The sequence below is a fragment of the Pleurodeles waltl genome, chromosome 7, assembly GCF_031143425.1.
Source record: "Pleurodeles waltl isolate 20211129_DDA chromosome 7, aPleWal1.hap1.20221129, whole genome shotgun sequence".
Lineage (NCBI taxonomy): Eukaryota > Metazoa > Chordata > Amphibia > Caudata > Salamandridae > Pleurodeles > Pleurodeles waltl.
The window spans coordinates 1,393,327,389-1,393,354,867 of NC_090446.1; the positions used below are offsets into that span (position 1 = coordinate 1,393,327,389).

A 27,479-nucleotide genomic window follows, 5' to 3' on the forward strand; every position below is an offset into this window, starting at 1 on the left:
TCTAAATGAAATTGATTGGCCGCTAAACTAGGGGGCAGATTTACAAGAAAGTGGCGCATCGGTCCAGATGTGCCACTTTTATTGCACCCCCCTACTGCCAGCTAACGCACAATGGTTGCGTAATTTTTATAATACAGTGCACCATGGCGGTCGTTAGCACAATAGCACCCATATTTATGACGTTATTGTGGTGCTTTGCTGCACCAGCGTCCCAAATTTTGATGCTAGTGCAGCAAAGCACATGGAGGCCCATAGATTACTGTGGGTGCGTCATTTTAATGACTACTCTGGGTAGCCATTAAAAATGACAGAAAAACCTGCACAGTAAATTTTACTGCGTCATTTTTTCGAGCAGCCCTCCATGGGAACGCCCCCCTTGTATATACTATGCCTGATGTAGGTATAATGTGGTGCAAGGGTTTACAAAGTGGCACAATGCAAACATTGTGCCACTTTGTAAGTACGGCATGGGGAAAATGCCATCCAAGCGCTGCCTTAGCATAAAAATGACGCTAGGCCAACACACGGTAGCCCAAGGGGCTTGTAAATTTGCCCCTTAGTGTTTTGCAGTTCTTTCTATGGGAAATAGTTTTCTATGCTGCTCAGTATGTACCAGAGGCTCCCACTTTGACACTGGGCTAATGAGCTCACTCCATGACAGAAATTCTGTGGCTGAACACTAAGATACAGCTCCAACAAAGTTCGAACTGCTTTATCTTCTTCGGCTCCTGCAGGGACACAGAGCCTCAGGGCACAGAAGCGTGATGCAAGGGCGCACAGAGGCGCAAGGACACAGGCGACGGGCACAAGCGTGTTAGCGGCAGAGGTGGCAATGAGTCTCCTTCTTCCTTCCTCATGTTGCTGGACTCAAAGAGGCTGTCAACTTTACACTTCTGTGCAGACCAACCTTTGACACTGGGGAAAATCCAAGCATGTGATTCCTATGAAACATACCAATACTGGAGAACTGTAGTTACAGGTAAATAACTCATTAGCATTTACGAGCAAACTCAGATTCTAAAAGTGTGTCTTTAATGCAATAGTTAGCATGAATGCCGCTCATTTTGCTGAACCCTGAAACAAAATGATGTTAATTTTCAATTGGGTTTCATGATGTTATCTATTCACCACATGCTGTTGTGCAAAGTACATATGAGACAACATAGAGAAGGGCTGAACATTGTATAAGCAAATACTTTAGGACAATGTGTCAAATGTGGGTGTCAAAGAAACACTTAAATATGCACCAAAGTGAAGAAACCCTGAAATGGTGGGTCATCTCTAATGAGGGGTGTCTATAATTCATGATGGGTAAGCACCTACCCCACATCTTCACAGCTATGAACATTGGACCCAGCAACAATTTGCTTAAATCTCCCAGAACATTGAGCATTCTGCCTAACTCTGAAAACCTTTTTCTTTGAGATCAAAGGAAAGGCAAGTCATATTCTGAGAGATGCTTCCACTGCATTGTAGTATGTAGGCAAGCGAGATTGTAAGGTCATACTCTGCCTGAGGAGGAATGTCATACTCTATCAGTGGAGGCACAGGTTCTGTAGACGTCATCATTCAAAAATGAAGTGCAGATAATCGTACAGCACATACAGGAACAATTAAACAACAGTGCAGTTACACGTTTCCCCACAAATGGGATTTCAGTAAACAAATTGCGGAATCAGTTTTTCAAGTTTTGGACTGCTGTATCTATAATCTGATGTTTTGTAATAAAGACCAGACATCAAATAAACAAGTTGTAATAAAAACCCAATGAAAGATTATTCAATTTAGGTATCTGGGTGAGGAATAATTTGGACAGCACATTTTGCCTATTCACCTCCTATCGTTGAAGTAGTTATTTGGCTTCCAATGGATTAGTAAACCAGGAATCCTGATGCAGTACAGTTGGACAAAAAGTGTCCCAACATCCTTACATTAGGGCCTTATGACGATTAAGGACAGGCTGTCAGTGTGGCCAGCAGAAATTTACATTCAGACCCCACATGTCCCAGACTTCAACCTTGAACCAAACAGGAGAGATAACAGGCCTAAAAAGAAGATATGAACTATCTAGCCTGGAAGCAATCATATTAGCCAGTGAGACAAAGTGCTTCTCAAAAGACTTTGAAGTCCTGCCAGCAGCAGTGGTTCTACTTGCATTTTGTCTGTCAGTCCCCTTCTCATCATCCACCACACCAAACAAGCCTTGGAAACTGAACCCATGTATTTCTGGCCACAGGAGATTTAAAAAAAGGCAGGCAATTCCAAGAGACCAGATAGGTGGTCCCTGTGTCAAAAATCATCATTATGAAATGGCAAATAAGAGTTATGCACTTATGCAACTGCAAGTTTTAGTAACGTAAATGCCTCTTAAGCACATCTGCTCCACTACATCATGTATATGGTCCCTAAACACATGCTGTAAGTACGTACACATGTACTTGGAATCTCATGCTAATGAGTGGCAAGTGGTGACAATGAGCATCTTTTTCTCTTAAAAATGCCTCTGCCAAAGAAAAATAATATGGTTCTTACTTAGAATACTATTTCATAAGTGTTACTATGTTTCAATGAAAGCCATTGGACCAATTTGTCTCCCAGGTGAATCCAGAAAATGTCTGAATAGCAGTTATATATATATATATCTATAGATATATTTTTTTTTATCTGTTTTTATTTTTCGCTTGAAAAACTGCAAACCAACATAAACATAAAACACAGTGCAGGTTACAGCAGAGCAAGATGTCTCTGACGTATAATGATGCCCGAAGGGCGCACACAGCAGTGTATCATCAGTGAAGACAAAACCACAACACTAATCTCGTGCTCAATCTCATGAACCCACCCCACATCCTAATGAGACCAGGCATTAACTCCATATTCGGTCGTCACGAGTTCGAAGAGGGAGAGTATGTATCCCCGTCCCCCGCTACCCATTGCTACTTACAGAACCTAGTTCCTCCTCATCAGTGAACCGTTCCAACAGTGCAGCCCAGGCTGCCACATCAGCAAGTGCCCTCTCATCACTGTGTGTTATGCGTATATTTTGCTCCTCCGCCGCCCCCCACTCCAGCAGATCCCGCAGCCAGCCAGAAGTCGCAGAGGTCTGCGCGCTCATCCAACCAATCGCTACTCTACGATTGACCAATACCAACGCTAGCTGCACCATCCTGTACACAACCCCTCTACCCCGTGGCCTATGCACCACTCCCAGAAGATAAGACATCGGGGTTGCCTCCAATTCAAGCTCAGTAGCATCCGCAATCGCTGCCATCACGTCCTGCCAGAATGCATGAACCGCACTACAGGACCAAGCCAGGTGCAGAAATGAAGCACCAAGCTCACCACATCGAGGACAGCAAGTCCATCTTATTTAGTTTACTGGGAGTGATATATGTTCTGTGTACAAAGTTGAAATGCTAAACTTTAAACCTGTGATTGCTTGGTACCTTTCGGACCAACGATAAGGCCGCCTCCCAATCAGTGTCCTCTATGGGCAGCCCCAAATCAACTTCCCATGCCTTACGTTCCGTGCTGATCACACCCGGTTGATCCTCCCGCAGTGCCTTATAGAACCCAGTGATCAGGTGCATATCCTCGCCCCAATTAAGCAGTCCGTTCAATACCTAGGAGGCCTTAGGAGCAATCGGGAAAAAATCCCAGATTTCAAGGGTCACACTTTCAATTTTAGCATATTGCAGAAACTGGCCAGAAACCAACTCAAACAGATCCTGAGCATCAGTAAATGAAAGAAATTCACCGCAAGGGTACAGGTCACCAACCACCTCACAGCCACCCGACCTCCAGGCCTCTATCGACATTGTCCTTGCCATGTCCCGAAACGGAGACAGATCCCATATCCTTAATTCCTTGTCAAAGTGAGCCTGTCGGAGCACCTGTTTCACCACCTGTTCCCAGATCCCAGCAGTAGTCCTTATCAGGTATGGCGCGGCGGGATCAGATCTGCCCCCCGACATGAGACTATGCGCCAGGGACCGCCCATTGCACACACCAGCATACAACCGCTTTCCCCATTTATCAACCTCTGACAACCATTTTGCTGCACACTGCAGATGTGCTGCCTAAAAATATCTGATGTTGGGGATCGCCAGTCCCCCCCCCTCTAGGTCCTTCTGCAGGACGGACAGCACCACCGTACTTCGCCGGCACACCCATACTAGGGAAATCAACAGGCGCTCCAAGCGACGAAAAAGCCGTGCAGGCAGCGGATACAAGGAGTTCTGTACCAGATAACGGCACCGGGGCAAAAACACCATCTTTGCTACTGCGGCCCGACCCATAACTGAGAGAGGCAACCTATTCCAGAAAGAAACCGAGCGCACCAGGCCCGCTACCACCCGCTCAACATTGTTTTTATTGTACACATCCACAGAGTTAGCGACCCAGATACCCAAGTACCTAAAGCACTCAACTTCCCAGCGTAACCCAACCCCAGGAAGCTCGACCTGAGGAACCCCAACAAGAGACCCCAAAGGGAACAGGAGCGATTTTTTCATATTGATGTTGAGACCAGAAACAGCCCCAAATACCTTCAGCCTCTGCAACAGGGCCGGCACCGACACCTGGGGGTCCCGCACATAGACCAATGCATCATCAGCGTACATGGAAATTACGTGTGTGGCCCGACCCACCAGGATCCCCCACTGCACCATCTCCTCACTAAGCCAAATCGCCAGAGGCTGAACCGCCAGAGCAAACAGAAGAGGCGAGAGCGGGCATCCCCGTCGTGTACCCCTACCTATCTCCTAGATGGTCGAGGTCTCTCCCCCCACACGCACTCGAGCTGTTGGGGCAGTGTACAGTAGCTGAACCCAGGTGCAAGAACCGGAGCCAAAACCCATGCCACACAATACCTTCAATAAATATTACCACTCCACTGTATCAAACGCTTTCTCCAAGTCCAAAGACACTAGCGCCAATTCCGACTCCATTCCCCTAGTCTCATGCAGGACATGCGCCAAGCGACGCAGGATATAGGACGTACTATGACCTGGCATGAACCCTCATTGGTCTTCGTGCACAAAACCAGGAATCACTCCTCGGAGCCGATTGGCTAAGATCTTGCAGAGTATCTTGACATCGCTGTTTAACATAGTTAGCGGTCGATATGAGGAGGGATCAGCAGCATCCCCCCCCTGGCTTGAGCAGCAAACATACCTTGACGCATGGTGTCAGGTAACTTACCATGCCCCGTGCTTTCTCAAAGACTTCCAGTAATCTCTCCCGTAGTGTGGAGGAAAAAGCCTGATACAGCTCCACAGGAAAGCCGTCACTACCAAGGGACTTGGATTTTGCCATTGCCGTCACTGCCTCTCCCACCTCCTCCACAGTGATCGGGAGTTCCCTACTCTCTGGGTCCAACCCCGGCAACCGCATCTGCCACAGAAACTGCCCCACAAAACCTTCCGACGATACAGTGGCAGTCCTAGATACCCTTTGGAAGTGGGACGCCAATTCCCGTAGAATGTCCATACACCCCGTGAGGAGTGCACCCTCAGTGTTCCTAATATGTAGTATCAGCGGAGCCTCCACTTCCTGTTTCATGATCCACGCTGAGTTTACCTGAATCATCGCCTTCTCGGTGCAACCACTGCCTATACCCTCTCAATGTTGTTCTACTTAGTGTGTCCCAACATGCATTAACTTTCTTTTGTAACCTGAGCTCCTCCCGCTTCACTGCGCTTGCTTCGGGCGGCTGCTGCTGTACCTCCCCCAATTTCACCTCTAGTGTCGTAAGATCCTGCTCTAATTATATGCGCACCCCACCCCACCCCTTGTGCTTATGCACTCTCCCCGAATGACTGCCTTCATAGTCTCCCATTCTAAGCCACGAGACGCAGTCGTGTTTAAGTCCAGATATTGTTTTGTGGCAGCACCTACTCTTTCCCGACATCCCTGATCAGTCAACAAATCCGCAGGCATACGCCAACGTCGATCTGTGCAGGCGGCTGTCTCTTCCCATTGCAATTGCTGCTGAACTGGCGCGTGATCTGACAAAAAACAACCCAAATGAGTAACATCCAGGACCTGCGAGCTGTTGAGACCGCCCAACAGACACCTGTCCAGTCGAGAATAAGTATCATGTGTTCTAGAGTGACAAGTATATTCCTTACCGTCAGGGTGCCGTTCCATCCAACAGTCCCAGAGACCCAAGTGTGCCATCACATCTCTAGGAGATTTTACCATCAATGGTTTGGTTCCCAACATCGGTGGGAGGCGATCCAACTCCCCATTTAACACACAATTATAGTCCCCTGCCCAGACCAAGGCTTATCCACGCTGTCCCCCAAGATCTCAGGTATTCTGGAGTAGAAGGAGGAATCATCTGTGTTAGGAGCATATATATTAAGAATCACAATGGGTAGACCATCCAACATGCCCTCCACCAGGACATAGCGACCCTCCACATCCACCTCACTGTATACATGGGTAAAGGGAACCCTGGGGCCACCCACACAGACACCCCACGTGCATAGGAAGAAAAGGAGGGCGAAAACATCTGTCCCCACCACTTCGTAGCCATTTTATGCGCTTCCTCGTCCGTCATGTGAGCCTCCTGAAGACAAGCAATATGAACCCTGTGCCTACGGAGGAATGAGTGCACCCTATAGCGTTTTGTATAACTTCTCAAGCCCCTGACATTCCAAGTCAGCATATTAATAAGACGACCCATGGCAATCCAAGATGATACCTCCACCCAGAGGACGCAGCCCACTGTGCGTTACCCCCACGATGAGACAAAAGAATGACAGCTTGCACACCCTACCCCAATACCCGCACTGTGGAATGAACCGTAAATATGAACCAACCTCCCACCACCCCCAACTGCACCCCGGAAATACAGTAAAACAACCAAAACGGACCCTACTGTAAGTCCAGTCCTTATATGCTGCCAGGACTGCAGCCTAAACCCCAACTTACCATAACAAATGGCCTACCACAACTGTGTAGTGACCACACCCCCCCCCCGGCATCAGATCACAAAAGTACCCGGAACCCCCCAAAGCCAGTCCCCGCCCAGTCCCGCATAACCTCTTCAGGACTGACAACAAGCAGCATCACAGCAAGAATAACAGGCAGGTCATCTCGGCATCCCCACCCACTTCCACGTCTCAGCAGGCACCACCGCCATTGTTCCATCTCGCTGTATCTCAACCCTGTGACACGATTCCGTCAGCCCCCCAGTACCATGTGATCTCCAGTCCGGGCTTTCCAACCCAGAGGCCCGTCGGGCGACGCCTCCAGATCCCTCCGGTCTACTGGGAGCCACCTTGTCCCACATCTCCAACCATCGCCAACCCTCGTGGGCGCTCGAAAAAGTGTGATTTCTCGCCCGACAAGACCTTCAAATGTGCCGGATACCGGAGCATGTATCTGATGTTCATGGCTCGGAGCTTCGCCTTGACCTACATGAACCCTTTACGAGAGTTCTGCACCTTATTGGTGTAATCAGGATAGATAGAGATCTTGCAGTTCTCCTATAATGCCTTATCCGACTCCCGTGCAGCGCGTAGAATACAGTCCTGGTCCTTGTAGTTAAGCAAGCAGGCAATAATGGCCCTAGGTGGCGCACCAGGCCGATGAGGCGCGACAAGGGCCCTATGGGCACGCTCCACCACAAAGACTCTAGATAGCCCAGTTGGCTGCATCACATCATTGATCCAGTCCTCAACAAAGGATTCCGTGGCAGACCCCTCCGCACGATCCGGAAAGCCCAGCAACCTGACATTGTTCCGCCGGGACCTCCCTTCCGTGTCCTCAAGCCGCGCCTCCAGATGGCCCACTGTAGAGGTGGCCTGCGCCATTTGCTTTTGCAGCGTCCCCACCTCTGACTGTAGCTCCGCTATGGAACCTTCCGCCACCTTCACCTTCACCTTGTCGGACATCTTCCGAAGGTCCGCTCTCAGCAGATTGACCTCCACCGCCGTCTCTATTTTACCCTCCAGTGCCACCCGGGAGCCCTGAATGGCCGCAAGTAGCTCCGCTTGCGATGGCTCTCCAGCATTCAGCAGTGTACAGGCTGCATCTTCACTCCAATCGCGCCAGAACCACAGGGATAGTATACTGTTCCATAGTGTTGCCCTGTGATGTGCGCATCTGTTTGTGACACGCCATGTTGCTCCACGCAAGGTCCAAATGCAACTGGCAGCTTCCCGCAGAGTCCTGACAACAAAGCACCACAAAAACAGTATCCGCAGCACTCCACACCTTTAAAGTTCACTTTCCATCCAAGCAAGAAGATCATATGGCCGCGAGTCTCTCCAGCAGCCGCGAATCAAACAGAAAACACTCACCAACAAGGTCAGTATATGGTCAACAGCGCAGGGGAAGCCAAGAAAAGGGAAGAAACAGAGAAGCCGAAGCACCTCTGCTGGGATGTCCAGGAGCACCTCCGGGAACTCCAGCCGCAGCACTTGCCATCCAGCAGCGTGGTTCTGTGGGCCCCAATGCCCAGGATGTTAGCCCCTCACTTCAGGACCTCAGAGGGGCACCGCCGCACACCTCCCAGCTCAGGCGTCCGTCGCCCATTCCTGCGGTCACACAGGCCCCGGCAGATGCAGCAGCACGACAAGCCGCCCGGCCCACGGGCCAGCCCGGCAGCGAGCCCAGGAAGCAGGCCTCGCAGCCCAGTATAGATCCTCATCATCGCCGTCACAACTGGTAGGCCACCCCTCTCGCCGCGGGTCACTGATCCCTCCTTCACCAGCCGCGGTGGGCGGCCGCCACTCCTCCGAAGCCGGCTCCTCTAGAAATCAGAGGGGGGCATCCACACCATTCCAGCCCCCAGAGTCCACTCTGCTCACCACCGGCCCGGGGAACGAGCCACGCGACCCACACAGCTCCAACGCGGCCGCTGTCACTGCGTCGACGGACCCTGAAAAAGTGATCCAGTCACACCCGAGTCCACCAGACATCCTCCCGATCCGAAAGATCAGCTCTACCAGCCCCGGGGAGCCTCAAGATCGCGGCAGGATTTCGCCAGGGACAGGAGCGCACTAGAAGCGCGCCCCGTCGGCCATGTTCCTTGGCCACGCCCCCGCAGTTAAATATATTAAATTCTGATGGATACTTCTACCTGCAGATTCCTCAACTCTTGAATATCCCAGACATTACACTGGATCTAGAAGCCTCTGATATAGCTCTCCGTTACTGGTAGGCATGTGATGGCTCTGAAGTCATAGTGACATCACTGAAGCCATATAGTGCCCACCCAGGTGCCCTAATGTTAGTTCTCGTCCATTTTTATCCCCACCTGCCCAGGCAGAGACTGAGAAAGACTTATAGCTGTGCATTTCAGAAATCTGATTTGGAAACTTATTAACAGGCCTATGACCATCCTTCAGAACAGGGAGGTGGGTAGGATTGGTGGGGAATTTGCAGGTAGAGTATCCATAAGAAAAATGGTTACGGAAGGTAAATCATTTTTTCTTCAGTCTGCAGATTCATCACTTCTTAATAGGTTCCGAAGCAATACCCCTACCTGGTGGAGTGTCTGGAAAAATGGTCAGGTGAGGACATTCTGTAGTACTGAGTAAACCAAATTAGGTAGTTAACATAGTTTAATCTGAATAGCAGCTTTAGTAACATGGCATTCCCAAACTACAGAAGTAATACACTATTATGCCAAAGCTGTAAATGTCATATTAAAGATAGGTATGTTTTTCTTTTTCTTAGTTTATCCTGAAGTAATCTCTCTCGTTCTCTCTCTCTCACACACTCTTTCTCTCTCTCACTCTCTCTCTCTCTTTCGGTGTTTCAACTCTTTGTTAATTTCAGTTCCATTCCAGGAAACTCCAAGCTATGCAGTGCATCGGCGAGAGGGTGGGAAGCCCCTCACAGTGCCACACGTCTTGACACGAGCGAACAGCGATAACAGCCTGTCTCTACCCGACTGGATGGTCTTCTCTCCCTCTACAACCAGCACCGTCACCCTACAAGGGCATAAGAATACCATTGGCACCTTGCGCAGTTCCAGCAGCCCGCGGGGAGCCCGGAGCCGCTCCCCGTCAAGAACTAGGCACGTGGAGGATGCCAAGAAGCAGCCCCGGGGAAGGCCCAGGTATTAGATAGACAGAGCATGTTTCTGCAAATGAATGTTATGGCACTATGCATGTGTTTTGCACATTACTGAAATATTGCTACAGAGATTCATGTATTTTTTTAGTGTTACATATATCATTCCCTATATGTATGTGTATATATATATATATATATATATATATATATATATATATATATATATATATATATATATTATAATAATAATGTGGTACATTGCATTCCAAAGTTGAAATTCTGACTACCAGTTTGATGTTAAGACTGACTGGCATACTGACATTTATTATCCTTATAGGGTGTGCAATGTGCATTGTCTCCTTCAGAGTTTCAAAGGCTTTGCTGCTATCCAAGTTACTTTCATAGGCCGTTTATTGGAGCTCAGCTCAGTTAAAGTTGCAAAAATGCTTCCATAACCCTTTATGAAACCTTTAAAGTACCCAGTGGGGCCCAAAAAAGAAAAAAGGGCTTATGTAGGTCTTGGGAGTTTCTGGGTCATGGTGAATTAGATTTTGCGCTGATTAAGCTTCACAAGTACCCAGTCAGCATGGTGAACAAAGAATCCTGCCCTTTTTGGCACTTACTGACCTTAAGAGTCAGGCATGCATTCTGTAGGACCTGAAATGCTTGCCTGCCTCCCAGCTTGAGATATAAACTGCATTGTTGGTTAGGTAGGCAGAACTGGCATTTTCTAACCCATACAGGACTCTGTTCACCAATCTCTGGAATGTTACTGGTGCCTCCTGCAGGTCAAAGAGCATCACTTTAAACTAAATGTGACCCTCTGAACTAGAAAATGCTGACCTCTCCTTTGCACCTTCACTTAGGGCAATCAGCCAGTGCCATGATGTTGACTTAAAAGTGCTGAGAAACATAGCAGCTTCTAACCGGCAATGAGCTCTAGGTATAGGGTATGTCTCAGTGTTAGTGGCTGAGTTGAGCTCCCGAAGGGTCACACAGAACCTTAATTCTTGAGTTGCCCCCTGGCAAGGTATCCTTTGGTACAAGAACCACCAGACTAGACCAAGGATGGAGATAGGGTTCAATTTCCCTGATTCCCAATATCTTGGAAACGTCTCAGTTGATACTGGCTCTCACCATATCTGACAGTCTGTAAAATCCTATGTTTCTCATAGGTCTGCTGTCACCTGTATCCATATCATGGGTACACCAAGTGGTGAGCCAAGGTATTTGTATTTTGTATTTTTGGCATTTATAAAGTGCATTAGGCTTGTAAGACATCAAAGTACTAGAAGTAAGCAAACTCGGAGAAAAAGAACCACCAGAACCAATGTCAATCAACAAAGAGAAATAGGTCCCTAGCAGTGACTAGTAAGCAAAGAGCCACGATTTAACTTGCTTGCAAAAAGGCAGCTGCATCCTCAGACACCTGATATAAGCAGAAAAAGAGTTTCATTATCTCGCTGCTGCTACCGTGAAGGCACATTCACACATCTTCACCTAAGACATGAGGGTACCATCCCCTTAAAATTGTCCTGCTGATCTCAAAGTCCTCGAGGGTGTGTACCAATTCAAGGCAGCCTAAAGATATTGCAACCCCTGCCCACAGAGAGCTTTATGTGTCAAACACAGTGCTTTAAAGAGAGCCTGCTTCTTTACTGGCAGACAATGCAGGCATCTCGGGCCTTCCCTGACCGAGCAATGTCTGGGAAGTCCAAGAACCAAATGGGAAGCCATATCCTCGATGATTTGGAGTTTGTTTTTTTAATGAAAGTTGGTTCACGTTAAGATTCAGGGCATTGCAGTAGTCTAAACATGAGGTGATAAGAGCAATGACCACTGCCGCCCTGAGCTCTTTAGGAAGATAAACCAATATTTTCTTCAGAGTTCCAATCATCCAGAAACATGAACTCACAGTTCAGTTTACCTGGGTGTCAAAAGACAGGGTGTTATCAAACACGACTCCCAGGTTTCTGGCCACTCTAACAGAGACAGGTAGCATACCACAACAATCAGGCCACCAACAGTTGTTCCAAATAGAACAGCCCAAACCAAACTGCATAATCTCCATTTTCTCCCCATTCATTTTCAACCAATTCTCCCTCATCCATCTGCTGACCTCTCCATACACATCCTAAACCTGTCTGCTGCCTCTTCCCAGTCATCCAAGATGGATAAAACAATCTGGGTATCATCCGCAAAGGATGAAACCTGGAAACTGAAAGACCTTCACCAATTTTGCCAAAGTGCGTCAAAGGTGTCAGCAAGGACAATCTGTATAACTGACCTTGCTCCTGAGGACATTCATACTGTTACTTTTCTGTCAGACTTGCAGAGAGTACAATTCCTTTCATCCATATTAGGTGACAGGAGATCAAGGAGGGCTTCACTCTCCTTCTCTTGGCCACCGTAAACAGTCATGTCAGTCCTCTCAAAACGGTATTTCATACCGTTGACCTGCAAACTCTTTAAGGGGTTGCTAGGTGTGGCAAGTTACTTGCAATATGTCACCTCTTCTCTATTTTCTTGCACAGGATGTTTCCTGGTCAACCTATCTTGGAATGTCCGTGGCTCCACTGGCTCCATCACTTATACATTTTGACCAGACTGGTTTTGCTTCAATACTCTATAGCCATTGCTTTTGTGTGCACATTCATCTCACTTCGTATTATGCTTAATCACAATAATACATGGTTGTTTGCTGATAGGAATCATTCCTGTCACCTTTCAAACTCAATGGAGAAACTATATGTGAGTTCACTCTCCTAATGGGAGTGCCTTGTGCGCTTTCAGGCTGATATTAGTTTGTAATCACCTTCTGAAAATCTCACTACTTGATTAGCTTCTGACTTGTCCCCAGATTCTCACCGGCCTTTCTGATGTACTAGACCATTTTGAATGTTAACCTCAAAATATAGTTCACTCTATCTTGTGTAGGCTCCTTGAGATGTTTCTCCTGCCTATCTTTCAGAAGACCTAAAGTACCTCCTACAGGGAACCCATACGGCAAACAGCAGGTATGGTAGTAAAGGGTCCCACTTATTGCAAAGTAGCTCTTGAAACTCCACAGTGGGTCTTGTAGAATCTCTTGACAAGCCCATTTGTTTGGGGGAGGTATACGATCCCATGGACTTTATCTATGGTGGCGTGAAGCCTCCCCCCCTCCCCAACTCCCCCCCACTACTCATCTGAGACAACCTCTTTGACAAACCCTAATCAGATAATGATACCTAGCAAAGCTCTGGCTAATATGAGCACTGCCACTGTCTCAGAGGTGTGGCTTCAAGCTAGTGGGTGAAGGGGCCTTCCCACCTCCAAAATGACACATTCCCTAATGCTCTCTTGGGTTCGAAGGGCAACAGTCCTCATCCCTACTCTCTCAAAAGTCCTCTTCATCACTGCAAGTGAAAAGGGGTGAGCGGCTTATATAGGCCCCACCCAAGGATGGCAGGTCATGCAAGAGCATCAGGATTTATCTTCCTTAGTTTTTTATCTGGGGCCAGAAAAAGTGACTCACTAGCCTGCCATAGGTCTTGTCATGCCCCGGATATCCAGCTAAGGGAATGTCATGAGCCCCACTAGGAAACCCTTGTACCACTGCGGCACCACCCACATCCATGGTTATCAGGATCTATCAGCTTCAAAATACTAAGTGCAAAATTAGAATAATTTCACTTTCAGTGCCATATCTCAGTTAACGTGACTGTCGAACATATGCATGGGCTTCTCATTAAGCTTTCTGCAAACACTACATATGGAATACTAGCTCCTTGCCTGACATCCTGTTCTGTCAGTTTAAAATCTGAAGCATCTGAAACATCTAGTGTGAGATGTAAGAATAAATACCTGTTACTCACCTTAGTAATTACTGACCCGTAATTATTAATTACCTTAGTAATTACTGCTGTCTGATCATTAATGGCCTTCTAACAAGGACTTTCAAAAAATTTTCACCACAAACTGTTGATATTCCATCTGCTCTCTTCTGTTCTGCCTCCTCATTTACTCTGAATGGGAATGCTGGGTTGAACAATTGGGATGAATAATGCAGCCAACTCAGAATCCATGGAAGTTAAATAGGAGAGGCTTCTCTATTGAGGGTGCACCCATTAATATTAATGAGGTGGGTCGCATTTTGCGACCCCATAGCGAGTCCCTGCACTCACAGGGATGATGGCCTGCTAAAGTCAGCAGACTTCCATGTCTGTGACTGCTTTTTAAATAAAGCAGTTTTTTTTTAAATTTTGCAGCCCGTTTTCCTTAGAGGAAAACGAGTTGCAAAATAAAAAAAAACGAAACCATTTGGTTTCGGTTTTTCAGAGCAGGCAGTGGTCCATTGGACCACTGCCTGCTCTGAAAAACCCTTTTTGGCAACATTCACAAAGGGGAAGGGGTCCCCTGGGGACCCCTGCCATTTTGCGAATGGGTTACCACCAGTGTGATACTGGTGGTAACTGCGAATTGCTTTGCGACCGCATTCACGGTCACAAAGCAATTTAGCAAAGCGATGCATGTCGCAAATAGGAAGGGGACACCCCTCCCTATTTGCGAGTCGCATTCACAATATGCGAGTCAGTACCGACTCGCAAATTGTGAATGAGCATCGCAAACGGCATGTTGCATGGCGCAAACTGCGATTTTCGCAATTTGCACCATGCACAATGTTTGCTACATCTGGCCCTAATTGATGATCCCAAGAGACTTCTTGCTGTATGATTTTATATACTGACTAACAAGGTGAAAGAAACACAGTCTGTCACCTATCCATTAAGTAGGATTTACACCACAGTAAAGCCCGCTCTTGAGGCCAATCTCCGCCAGTCTGGAGAGGAGGAACAAATGTAATACTGTGTTAAAAGTGGCAGACACATCTGGTAGCACTAAGGCCACTGGATTTGCTCTATCCATTTCTCACTGTTGATCATACAAAACAGACAGCAGAGCTGTTCCAGTACTATACCCCAGTCTAAACGCTGACTGATCTGAGTCCATGATACCATTCTGTTCTAAAAAGCCAGGCCACAGCTTATTCCCTTGCTTCCCTAGGATCTTCACTACAAAAAGGAGCTGTGAGATTGGTCTGAAATTGGACTTTATGATCCACATTTGACTTCTTTAGTACAGTGCAGTAATGCTTTTTCCCCACTCCATTGGCACAGAGGCTTTTGCCAGAAAGCTTTTACATCCCGCCAACAGAGGGTGCATCAGCTCAGTTTTTGAGGCTTTCTACACATTGGGAGATGGCCGGTCCAATAGTGATCCGGAGCTAATAGATTCAACCATAGACTAACAGGCCAAGAGGGGCAATGTTGTCTAAACAAGGGGCTTTAGTTATATTACTCCCCAGTGGGACCCCTGCTTGAAGGCGTAGAGGATCCTCAGACTAAGTATCCTAGGCTGAGCTACTGGGTGTCTGTGCTGGAGAATTAACCACAGTGCTCAACTCTTGCCCTCTCTGAGATGTTAGAGATTCCAGTTCCAGACAGATTTTTGTTGCACTCTTTTGCAGTTTATTCATAATTCATTGTTTAAGTGGAATTACTTGGTAGATTCTGGGGCCAAGAACAAAAATTAGAATCAAAGGGAAAAACTGACTCAAGAAATGAAAATGAAATGGAGGCAAGGGTTGCAAACATTACTTTACTTGATAATGTATATTTAAAATTGGCTATTATTGGTTGTATTTCCTTATTATATATTTATATTTTATGTACCTGATGTTTTTAACACCTGTACCGTACCAGCTAACTCAATTAAAAATACAGGCCCTCATTATGAACACAGCAGGATTTCCCGCCGTGTTCTGGCTGGCGGTTTAAACACAAACCGCCAGCCAGTTGAGGACCCCGCCGGTCGAATAGACAACATTCAGCTGGGCCAGCGGAATGCTGGACCTGGACATTGCCAACTACTGCACATGGAGCCGTTGCCAATGCAGCAGTGCCGCGGGTGCGCAGCACCCGTCGCGCATATCACTGCCCGTAAATCGCAGTGACATGCGTGAAGGGGCTGTGCACGGGGGCCCCTGCACTGCCCATGCCAACGGCCAACGGCAACGGCCCACGGCAAGGGCAGTGCAGGGGCCCCCATTCCGCCAGCCTTTTCCTGGCGGGGGAAACCGCCAGGGAAAGGCTGGTGGACACAGATTCTTTATCTGGCGGGCAGCGGATAAGGAAGTCTACCATCGTCAGGCTGCCTGGCGGCGGTAGCTTGGCAGTAGCAGAGTTCCGCCTGGCAGTCCCACTATGTACTTAATATGGTGGTCCAGACCAACATGCCGGACCGCCTATGTTCATAATGACCGCCACAGTCATGATGGAAATTGCTAATGCAGAAAGGTGATGGATGGAATTTGTGAACCCTGCAGTATGCAAATCAGTCTTGACTATGTTCCCCAATGGAACACTCTAGCCCAAATTGCCAAGCCAGGTCCTCCCTACACCAGAAAATAGTAACGTAGTTTGAGGTGTCTTAACCTGCAAATCTGCAACTGCTTGGTTAGGTTTTAAAGAGCTTATCTAAGCTGACCTGGTAAATTTAATTTCATATCTTAAACCGTTGTCACATTTCAGAAACCCTGTACTATTCAATATTTTGAAATACATAAGCACCTCTATCAACAAATGCAGGTTTATCACCTTGTGTAGCGAAAGGTAGTGCAATAGTCTATTCCACAAATGTAATTTCCACCTAAGGATTTTTCCCCAGAGGCATTACCCCCTTGACAGCGGTAGATAATACAGTAGAAATATATAGTCCTGCAAAGAATTAGTAGAGGTGATACTTTTAACACCCTGTTATTGTTCAGCTTTTTACCCTAAAGACATGTATCTCGTGGTCTTTTACTACAAACAGTGCCTTAGCTAAGTCTTACAAGCTTTAAAGATGCTGCAGAAAAGATTCTTGAACATGCTTTTTAGATATCTCTTTGGCAAAGTATATAGTGATTAAATGTTTTTCATGTTTTAATCACTTGCAACCAACTCTCGCTCTTTCCTTTTATTTAGGTGCGATTGCTTGTCCTTGCAGTTCTTTAATTTCTATGTTTGCAATCATGTTGCAGCTCCACTGGTTATGCGAAGGAGGCATCTTCAGGAGGTGGCAGTTTGAACAACCGCATGAAGCGTAAGCTGTATTCTGCTGTGCCAGGACGTACGTTTGTGGTGGTAAAGCCATACCAGGCTCAAGGCGATGGAGAGCTCTCACTCAGCAAAGGAGAAAAGGTGAAAGGTAAGCGTGGCGTTTGTGAAAGAAGAAGACAGCTTGGCTTCCTTTCATTTTCATTAGAAGGTCCGTTTCCATTAAACATACTTCAACCAGCCCATCATGTTGACTTCCCGGCATCAATGTCAATATGGGTTCAAGGTGAGAATAAATAACTTTGATAAATCTCATAGCTTTTCCTTGATTGCTGCTCTGCAGGCCATTTTTCTGAGTAATGCATGTGCCCTGCTCCGACAGACTTAAGGTCTACCTTTGGTCCTGTCAACTGTAAATAGCTGTGGCAACTCATACTCGAAACGGAATGGCCAATAGTTTCTTGAATTATGTGCTGTGCAATCAAAACACTATGTCAGGCTTGGAAGAACTGGAGATTTCTCTTTATGAAAAGGTTTTAGGCATGGGTCTGCACTGGTCCTCCCAGTCAGATAATCAGTACAGAAGTGACATTACTGACTAAGGGCCAGATGTACAAAACCATTTTGCATTTCTTAATGGTCCAAATCGCTATTTCTGGCCATTAAGAAATACAATATAGGCTTTTCAGACGAACAAAGCCCTTCAGGGAATTGCAAATTACGATTTCTACCCAGTAGAAATCGCAATACCCGATCCTCTCAATTGAAAATCGCATATAGGAATTACCTATTCGCGATTCTTAATCAGATGTACAAAATATTTCCTAAATATGAATTGGTCATTTAGGGCCAGATGTACGAAGCTACTTAGAACTTCTTAACCGGCTGAATCTCTATTTCAACCCATTAAAACTTGCTAAATAGCCTTTTGGCATGCACAAAGGCCATTTGGGAATAACAAAATGCGATTTCTACACAGTAGAAATCGCATTTTGCTACACCCATTTAGGAAATAGCAAATAGGGACTTCCTATTTGCGATTTCCTTTGCACATGTACAAGGCGTTTCCTAAATGCAAATTGGGCTTTTAGGAACTGCTATTACCATCGACTCAAGGTCGATAGTAATCATGTGCAATTAAAAAAAAAACACACTCCAGAATGCTTTTTTTAAAGTTCAATAAAGTACATACATGCCTTTAGGGCATCTGTGCGCTTTACATGTGCACCCCTTTTTTCGGGATGCAGCAAGGGGAGGCCTTAGGCTGAACGTCACCCTTTCTTTAGCATTTCCCATATTGTAATTTCTTATTTGGAAATTGCAAATTAGGAAATGCTTAACCATTCGTATCTATGGACCTCTAGGCCAGAAGGAACGTATAGTTTGGTATTACCTAAATAGCGATTTCCTAATAGCGATCCCTACACTGTAGGAATCGCTGTTACCGAATCAGTTTTTTTGTACATACCATTTTGCATTTCCCAAATAGGAATTGCTAAGTGTTGGAAATGGCCCTTCTGCAGGGTTATCCCCAGACTTTTTGCCTTCCTCCTTTTCTTTTTCTGACCTCATTTTTGCTGGTTTCTAGACTCTGCGCATTTTACCAGTGCTAAAGTGCATATGCTCTCTCCCTTTAGACATGGTAACATTGGATCATACCCAATTGGACTATTTAATTTACCTATAAGGCCCTAGTAATGTGCACTGTATGTGCCTAGGACCTGTAGATTAAATGCTACTAGGGGTCCTGCAGCACTGGTTGTGCCACCCACTTAAGTAGCTACTTCCCCTTGTCTCAGGCCTGCCATTGCAAGGCCTGTGTGTGCAGTTTTACTGCCACTGCGACTTGGCATTTAAAAGTACTTGCTAAGCCTAAAACTCCCCTTTTTCTACATATAAGTTGTTAGAAATGGGTTTTTTGGTTGGCAGTCAGGTTACCTCCTGTCCAAGCAAAAGCCCTCACTCTAGTCAGGGTAAGTCACACACTATCCAAGATTATCCTGTGCCCACCCTCTGGTAGCTTGGCACGAGCAGTCAGGCTTAACTTAGAAGGCAATGTGTAAAGTATTTGTGCAATAAATCATACAATACCACCATATAGCACCACAAAAATACACCACACAGTGTTTAGAAAAATATATAATATTTATCAGGATAATTGTAGGTCAAAAAGAATAAAGTTGCAATGGAAAATTGTAGAAATATCACAGGGAAGTGATATAAAGTGTCTTAAGTCTTTAGAATGCAATACAGTGTCTTTCAAGCACAAAGTACCTGGTTTCTGGTGGAAAATCTCCTCAGAGGGCCACAGGAGAAGAGATGCGTGGAAAAAGGGGTGTGTGCGTCGATTTCTCCTCAGCACACACAGACTTGCGTCGGTCTTTTCCACGCGGGGAAGTCGGGCGTCGTTTTCCGGCGCGCAGACAGTCTCTTTTTGTGGATCGCGGGGATTACCAGATGTCCCGGGTCTGTGCGTGGATTCTCCTGCTTGTTTTCCGGCTGCGCGTCGTTCTGCGGGGCTGCGCGTCGAAGTTTCGATCTCACGGTAGGCGTCGCGTCGATTTCTCCTTGGAAGTCGGGCGGCGTTGTCCTTGCGAGGCCGTGCGTCGAAAGTTTGGTCTCACGGCAGGCGTCGCGTCGATTTCTCCTTGGAAGTCGGGCGGCGTTGTCCTTGCGAGGCCGTGCGTCAAAGTTTCGCACTCACGGTGGGCGTCGCGTCGATTTCTCCTGGAAAGTCGAGCGGCTTTGTCCTTGCGAGGTTGTGCGTCGAAGTCTCGATCGTCCCGAGGGCGTCGCGTCGATCAGCGTCGGTGTGCGGCGTTTTTCTCGCCGCGAAACAAGCTGTGCGTCTAAATTTTCGGCGCACGGAGCGTCCAAGTGAAAGGAAGAAGTCTTTTTGGTCCTGAGACTTCAAGGAACAGGAGGCAAGCTCTATCCAAGCCCTTGGAGAGCACTTTCACAGCCAGACAAGAGTTCAGCAAGGCAGCAGGGCAACAGCAAGACAGCAGTCCTTTGTAGAAAGCAGACAGGTGAGTCCTTTGAGCAGCCAGGCAGTTCTTCTTGGCAGGATGTAGTTTCTGGTTCCGGTTTCTTCTCCAGCAAGTGTCTGATGAGGTAGGGCAGAGGCCCTGTTTTATACCCAAATGTGCCTTTGAAGTGGGGGAGACTTCAAAGAGTGGCTAAGAAGTGCACCAGGTCCCCTTTCAGTTCAATCCTGTCTGCCAGGGTCCCAGTAGGGGGTGTGGCAGTCCTTTGTGTGAGGGCAGGCCCTCCACCCTCCCAGCCCAGGAAGACCCATTCAAAATGCAGATGTATGCAAGTGAGGCTGAGTACCCTGTGTTTGGGGTGTGTCTGAGTGAATGCACAAGGAGCTGTCAACTAAACCTAGCCAGACGTGGATTGTAAGGCACAGAAGGATTTAAGTGCAAAGAAATGCTCACTTTCTAAAAGTGGCATTTCTAGAATAGTAATATTAAATCCGACTTCACCAGTCAGTAGGATTTTGTATTACCATTCTGGCCATACTAAATATGACCTCCCTGCTCCTTTCAGATCAGCAGCTGCCACTTCAACAGTGTATGAGGGCAGCCCCAATGTTAGCCTATGAAGGGAGCAGGTCTCCCAGTAGTGCAAAAACGAATTTAGGAGTTTTACACTACCAGGACATATAACTACACAGGTACATGTCCTGTCTTTTACCTACACAGCACCTTGCTCTAGGGGATACCCAGGGCACACATTAAGGGTGACTTATATGCAGAAAAAGGGGGTTCTAGGCTTGGCAAGTACTTTTAAATGCCAAGTCGAGGTGGCAGTGAAACTGCACACACAGGCCTAGCAATGGTAGGCCTGAGACAAGGAAAAGGGGCTACTTAAGTGGGTGGCACAATCCGTGCTGCAGGTCCACTAGTAGCATTTAATCTATATGCCCTAGGCACCTGGAGTGCACATGACTGGGGACTTATAAGTAGATTAAATAGTTCAATCAGGTATGATCCAAAGTTACCATGTTTACAGAGAGAGAGCATATACACTTTATCACTGGTTAGCAGTGGTAAAGTGCGCAGAGTCTAAAAACCAGCAAAAACAGTATCCAAAACGAGGAGGGAGGCAGGCAAAAAGTTAGGGGTGACTACCCTAAGGCTGTCAGGTCTAACATGTGTCCCCCCCAGCTGAAAGTGGGGAGAGCTACCCGACCTCCTGGGAGCTCTCATCGCTAAGGCGGAAGTACCTGGAGAGACCATCAGCATTGGCGTGGTCAACCCCTGGGCGATGTTCCACCGTAAAGTCCATCCCCTGTAGGGAAATGGACCACCTCAGAAGTTTTGGATTCTCACCCCTCATCTGCATGAGCCATCTGAGGGGCCTGTGGTCTGTCTGAACTAGGAAGTGAGTCCCAAACAGGTAGGGCCTCAGCTTCTTCAGTGCCCAGACCACAGCAAAAGCTTCTCTTTCAATAGCACTCCACCTCTGTTCCCGTGGTAATAGCCTTCTGCTAATAAAGACTACCGGTTGATCTTGGTCCTCCTCATTTAGCTGTGCTAGGACTGCCCCTATGCCATGCTCTGAAGCGTCTGTCTGCACGATAAATTCCTGGGAGTAGTCAGGGGCCTTGAGCACGGGGGCCGTGCACATGGCTTCCTTTAGGGCGTCAAAGGCTTTCTGACAAGCCTCTGTCCAATTCACCAACCTAGGTTGCTTCTTGGACGTGAGTTCTGTCAAGGGGGACACAATGGTACCATAGCCCTTGACAAACCTGCGGTAGTATCCGGTGAGGCCTAAAAAGGCTCTCACCTCAGTCTGGGTTCGAGGTGGTTGCCAGGCCTTGATAGTTTCGATCTTGGCCTGGAGTGGCTGCACCTTGCCACCACCTACTAGGTGTCCCAAGTACACCACGGAACCCTGCCCAATCTGGCACTTACTAGCCTTGATGGTCAGGCCTGCCTGTTGCAGGGCCTGAAGCACCTCCTTGAGGTGGAGCAGGTGTTCCTCCCAGCTGGAACTGTAGACAGCTATGTCATCCAGGTAGGCTGCACAGAAGGCATCCTTGCCAGCCAGGACCCCGTTAACCAACCGTTGGAAGGTAGCGGGGGCATTTTTCAATCCAAACGGCATCACCCGGAACTGGTAATGGCCGTCAGGGGTGGAAAAGGCGGACCTTTCCTTAGCCCCCTCAGTCAGGGCGATCTGCCAGTACCCTGAAGTAAGATCAAACGTACTCAGGAACTTGGCAGCGCCTAGCCTGTCCACGAGCTCATCAGCTCGGGGGATGGGGTGAGCATCAGTCCGTGTGACTGAGTTGAGACCCCGGTAGTCCACGCAGAACCGGAGTTCTGGCTTCGCGCCTGGGGCAGTAGCCTTGGGGACCAACACCACTGGGCTGGCCCAGGGACTACTGGACTTCTCAATAACCCCTAGCGTCAACATCTTGGAGACCTCCTCCTTGATGCTGGCCTTCACCTTATCTGACAACCTGTAAATTTTGTTCTTCACAGGGAGACTGTCACCGGTGTCAATATCATGAACACAGAGGTGGGTCAGTCCCGGAGTAAGGGAGAAGAGGGGGGAGAACTGCTCCAACAGCTCATAGCAGTCTCCTTTCTGGTTTAGAGTCAGGGAGTCAGACAGAATGACCCCGCTTACGGACCCATCACCTTCTTGGGCAGAGAGGAGGTCAGGGAGAGGTTCACTCTCCTCTTCCATTCCTTCATCTGTGACCAGAAGCATGTTGATCTCCGACCTCTCAAAATGAGCTTTTAGTCGGTTCACGTGGAGCACCCTTAGGGGGTTCCTAGGGGTTTGGAGGTCCACTAGGTAAGTGGCCTCCCCTTTCCGCTCCTTTATTTCAAATGGGCCAGACCAGCGGTCCTGGAGAGCTCTGGGCTCTACTGGCTCCATTACCCACACTTTGTCTCCAGGTTGAAACTCTACCAGAGTGGCCTTCTGGTCATACCATTGTTTCATCACCTCTTGACTGGCCTCCAGGTTACTTTGGGCCTCTTTCCAGAAGCGGGTCATCTGATTGCGGAGGGCCAACATGTAGCTGACCACGTCCTGAGGGGGTGTCTTTGGAGCGTTCTCCAATCCCTCCTTGACAATGCTTAAGGGTCCCCTGACGGGGTACCCATAGAGAAGCTCAAAGGGACTGAACCCTACCCCCCTCTGGGGGACCTCTCTGTAAGCAAAGAGAAGGCATGGTAAGAGGACGTCCCATTTACGCCTCATGGCCTCAGGGAGGCCACCAATCATGCCTTTCAGGGTCTTGTTGAATCTCTCCACAAGCCCATTAGACTGGGGGTGATAGGGTGTGGTGAACTTGTAGGTTACACCACACGCATCCCACAGATGCTTCATGTACGCGGACATGAAGTTAGTGCCTCTGTCAGACACTATCTCCTTGGGGAATCCCACACGGGTAAATATCCCCATCAGGGTTCTGGCTACCACCGATGCAGTTACGGTCCTCAGAGGGATTGCCTCTGGGTACCGGGTGGCATGGTCCACCAAAACCAGGATAAACCTGTTGCCTAAGGCAGTTTTGGGGTCCAAGGGGCCAACAATGTCGACGCCCACCCTTTCAAAGGGGGTGCCAACGACAGGAAGTGGAATCAGGGGGGTTTTAACCCTCTTTCCTGCTTTACCACTAGCCTGGCAGGTAGGACAAGCCCTGCAGAATTTGTCTGAGTGTGTCCTCATTTTGGGCCAGTGAAAGTGGGTGACAAGCCTGTTGAAGGTCTTGTCTTGTCCCAAATGTCCTGCCAGGGGAATGTCGTGAGCCAGACCCAGTAGGAAGGCTCGGTAACATTGGGGGACCACCAGCACACGTGCTGCCCCAAAGACCGGAACCCTAGGCTCACTGTAGAGGAGATCATTCTCCCAATATAGGTGGTGATTGCCAGAGGCGTCACCTGCTGCCTGGTTTAAGGCTTGTTTCCTCAACCCTTCTAGAGTGGGACACTCTTTCTGCGCCTTGCAGAATTCCTCCCTGGTGGGTCCACCCTCAACTTGCCAGCCAGCAAGCTCCGGTAAGTCACCTAGGGTGGCAATGTCTTCCCCAGTTGGCTCGGGAGTCTCCTCCTCAGGAGCCCCGTCAGCCACTGTGGGAACTTCTGGGGCCGGTTTCCCGCGCCCCTCGTCCCTCCTCTTGGCAGCTCCCTGGGCCATCGTTCCAGGCTCCAGATGCCCTTGACTTCCCTCTCGGTCAGCCATGGACCGGGTGGTCATGCAGACCCACTCAGGTAACCCTAACATCTCCAGGTGAGATCTGAGCTCTACTTCTTTCCAAGCAGTATGCTCTAGATCATTGCCTAACAGACAATCTACAGGCATGGCAGGACTCACAGCTACTTTCAGAGTACCAGAGACCCCCCCCCACTCAAAGGGAACCCGAGCCACCGGTAGGTGACTCTCGCGATTGTCAGCGACTATGACCTGGTGGAATGTATTAGGGATTATCTGCTCTGTGGACACCAGCTGACTCTTGATAGTAGTCATACTGGCTCCTGTGTCACGCAGAGCCTCCACCTTCTGCCCATCAATGAGGACCCACTGCCGGTACTTGGAAGTATTTTTAGGCATGTGGACCTTGGACATCATTTCTCCTTCTCCCAGGGACACTAGGGAAATCTCTACCTGCTCCCCAAAGCTAGTGGGGTCCATCTCCCCCCCGAGTGCTACACTAGTCAACCCAGGTGCCTGTCCGGTAGTGGACGGTGCCCTCTTGGGGCACTGTGGATCGCCTTTGTAGTGACCATATTGGTAACACTCCATGCATTTGGGGCTAGATTTTCCTGACCTGTCAAATGTCCCTGGCTTCTTCCCAAATTTGGAAAAGGAAGGGTTGCCACCCCCTCCCTGGGAATTCTTTTGGGGGCCTTTAGAGAGTTCCTTATCTGTAAGTTTATCTCCCCCCTCTTTCTTCTGTTGGGAACCATGACCACCTTTGTGGGAGTCCCCCCCAGGTACCTTTTTGGACACTCTGGTGCTAACCCAGAGGTCCGCCTCCTCAGCAAGCTTCCTGGGATCAGTCAGCTTACTATCCACTAGGTGCTGGCGCAAATCGGTATAAGTAACATTAAGCATATGCTCTCTCAGGATCAAGTCATATAAACCTTTATAATCTGCTACTTTGTTGCCCCGCACCCATCCATTCAGTGCCTTACTAGAGAAATCAAAGAAATCTACCCATGTTTGTGTGGTTTGTTTGGTGCTGTCCCTGAACCTCTGACGGTATCCCTCAGGGGTCAGCCCAAACTTGGCAAGTAAAGTGGCTTTCTGGAGTGGGTATGTGTTTTGATCCGGTGGATCCAATGTGAGAAGTGTGTCCCTCCCCAATGGCGGCACATAACCCCACATAGCTACCCCCCATTGCCCTTCAGGAACCTCATGAGCCCTTAGTGCAACTTCATAAGCAGCTAACCATTTATCTATGTCATCTCCCACCACAAAACTGGGCACCACATTTTTGGGTATACGAACCTTCTTTTCTCCAGCAGGTCCTGTCTGTATGCTGCCACCATTATTGCTGGATTCAGACTGTCTTGCCTTGATCTCCAGCTCCTTGAGACTCAGTTCATGAGCCAACAATAGTTTCTTTTCAGCCAACGCTCTTTCAGCTTCCACTTGTTTGGCTGCTCTTTCAGCTTCTGCTTGTTTGGCTGCCCTTTCAGCTTCTGCTTGAATCTGTTTGGCTGTTCTTTCAGCTTCAATCTGTTTGGCTGCTCTTTCAGCCTCAGCTTGTTTGGCTTCTCTTTCTGCCCTCCTCTCCTCCTGTTGTGCCTCAATTTTCAGTTTTGCCATTTGCAATTGGAACTCCCTTTCCTCTCTCCTTTCCTCTGCGGTCAGGCTTTGCATGGAGACACTGCTCCCTGGTCTGGAAGGGTGCACAATTGCAGTGGTAACACCATCCATAGATAGTGAAAATCCTTCTGAGGGGCCATTTTCTGGCTCCTCTTCCTCATCATCCTCTAAATGGGCTTCTGCCCAGGCCCTCAGCGCCACTTGAAAGTCCTCCTTTCTGGAGGCCCCTTGGGTGGGTACCCTTAATGCCCTGCAGAATCCTCTTAGTTGTTTGACCGTGTATGTATCCAACTGGACTAGGTCAAAGTCCCCTGTCTGAGACCCAGTCAGAGACATGTTGAGTGAGGATTTAGTTTTTGAAAATTGTCAGGAAAAAACGGATTTTCAAAAAGAGATAAAAACCAAGTTGACCTTCAACTGTGGGTATGTAGTGAAATACTTAGCTACTGTATGTCACTGCACAAATACAAGTCCTATCCTCACCGCTGATCACCAATGTTAGAAATGGGGTTTTTGGTTGGCAGTCAGGTTACCTCCTGTCCAAGCAAAAGCCCTCACTCTAGTCAGGGTAAGTCACACACTATCCAAGATTATCCTGTGCCCACCCTCTGGTAGCTTGGCACGAGCAGTCAGGCTTAACTTAGAAGGCAATGTGTAAAGTATTTGTGCAATAAATCATACAATACCACCATATAGCACCACAAAAATACACCACACAGTGTTTAGAAAAATATATAATATTTATCAGGATAATTGTAGGTCAAAAAGAATAAAGTTGCAATGGAAAATTGTAGAAATATCACAGGGAAGTGATATAAAGTGTCTTAAGTCTTTAGAATGCAATACAGTGTCTTTCAAGCACAAAGTACCTGGTTTCTGGTGGAAAATCTCCTCAGAGGGCCACAGGAGAAGAGATGCGTGGAAAAAGGGGTGTGTGCGTCGATTTCTCCTCAGCACACACAGACTTGCATCGGTCTTTTCCACGCGGGGAAGTCAGGCGTCGTTTTCCGGCGCGCAGACAGTCTCTTTTTGTGGATCGCGGGGATTACCAGATGTCCCGGGTCTGTGCGTGGATTCTCCTGCTTGTTTTCCGGCTGCGCGTCGTTCTGCGGGGCTGCGCGTCGAAGTTTCGATCTCACGGTAGGCGTCGCGTCGATTTCTCCTTGGAAGTCGGGCGGCGTTGTCCTTGCGAGGCCGTGCGTCGAAAGTTTGGTCTCACGGCAGGCGTCGCGTCGATTTCTCCTTGGAAGTCGGGCGGCGTTGTCCTTGCGAGGCCGTGCGTCAAAGTTTCGCACTCACGGTGGGCGTCGCGTCGATTTCTCCTGGAAAGTCGAGCGGCTTTGTCCTTGCGAGGTTGTGCGTCGAAGTCTCGATCGTCCCGAGGGCGTCGCGTCGATCAGCGTCGGTGTGCGGCGTTTTTCTCGCCGCGAAACAAGCTGTGCGTCTAAATTTTCGGCGCACGGAGCGTCCAAGTGAAAGGAAGAAGTCTTTTTGGTCCTGAGACTTCAAGGAACAGGAGGCAAGCTCTATCCAAGCCCTTGGAGAGCACTTTCACAGCCAGACAAG

At 48.2% G+C, this 27,479-nt stretch overlaps 1 protein-coding gene across 1 annotated transcript in view; it reads left to right on the forward strand.

Annotated features, from left to right (window-relative positions):
• SHANK1 (SH3 and multiple ankyrin repeat domains 1) overlaps positions 1-27,479 on the forward strand; it is a 1,404,784-nt gene that overhangs the window by 589,166 nt on the left and 788,139 nt on the right. Inside the window, exons 11-12 of the mRNA XM_069200994.1 lie at positions 9,796-10,078; positions 17,099-17,265. Of these exons, the coding sequence (XP_069057095.1) occupies positions 9,796-10,078; positions 17,099-17,265 (450 nt within the window). The remainder of the gene's footprint in view (positions 1-9,795; positions 10,079-17,098; positions 17,266-27,479) is intronic.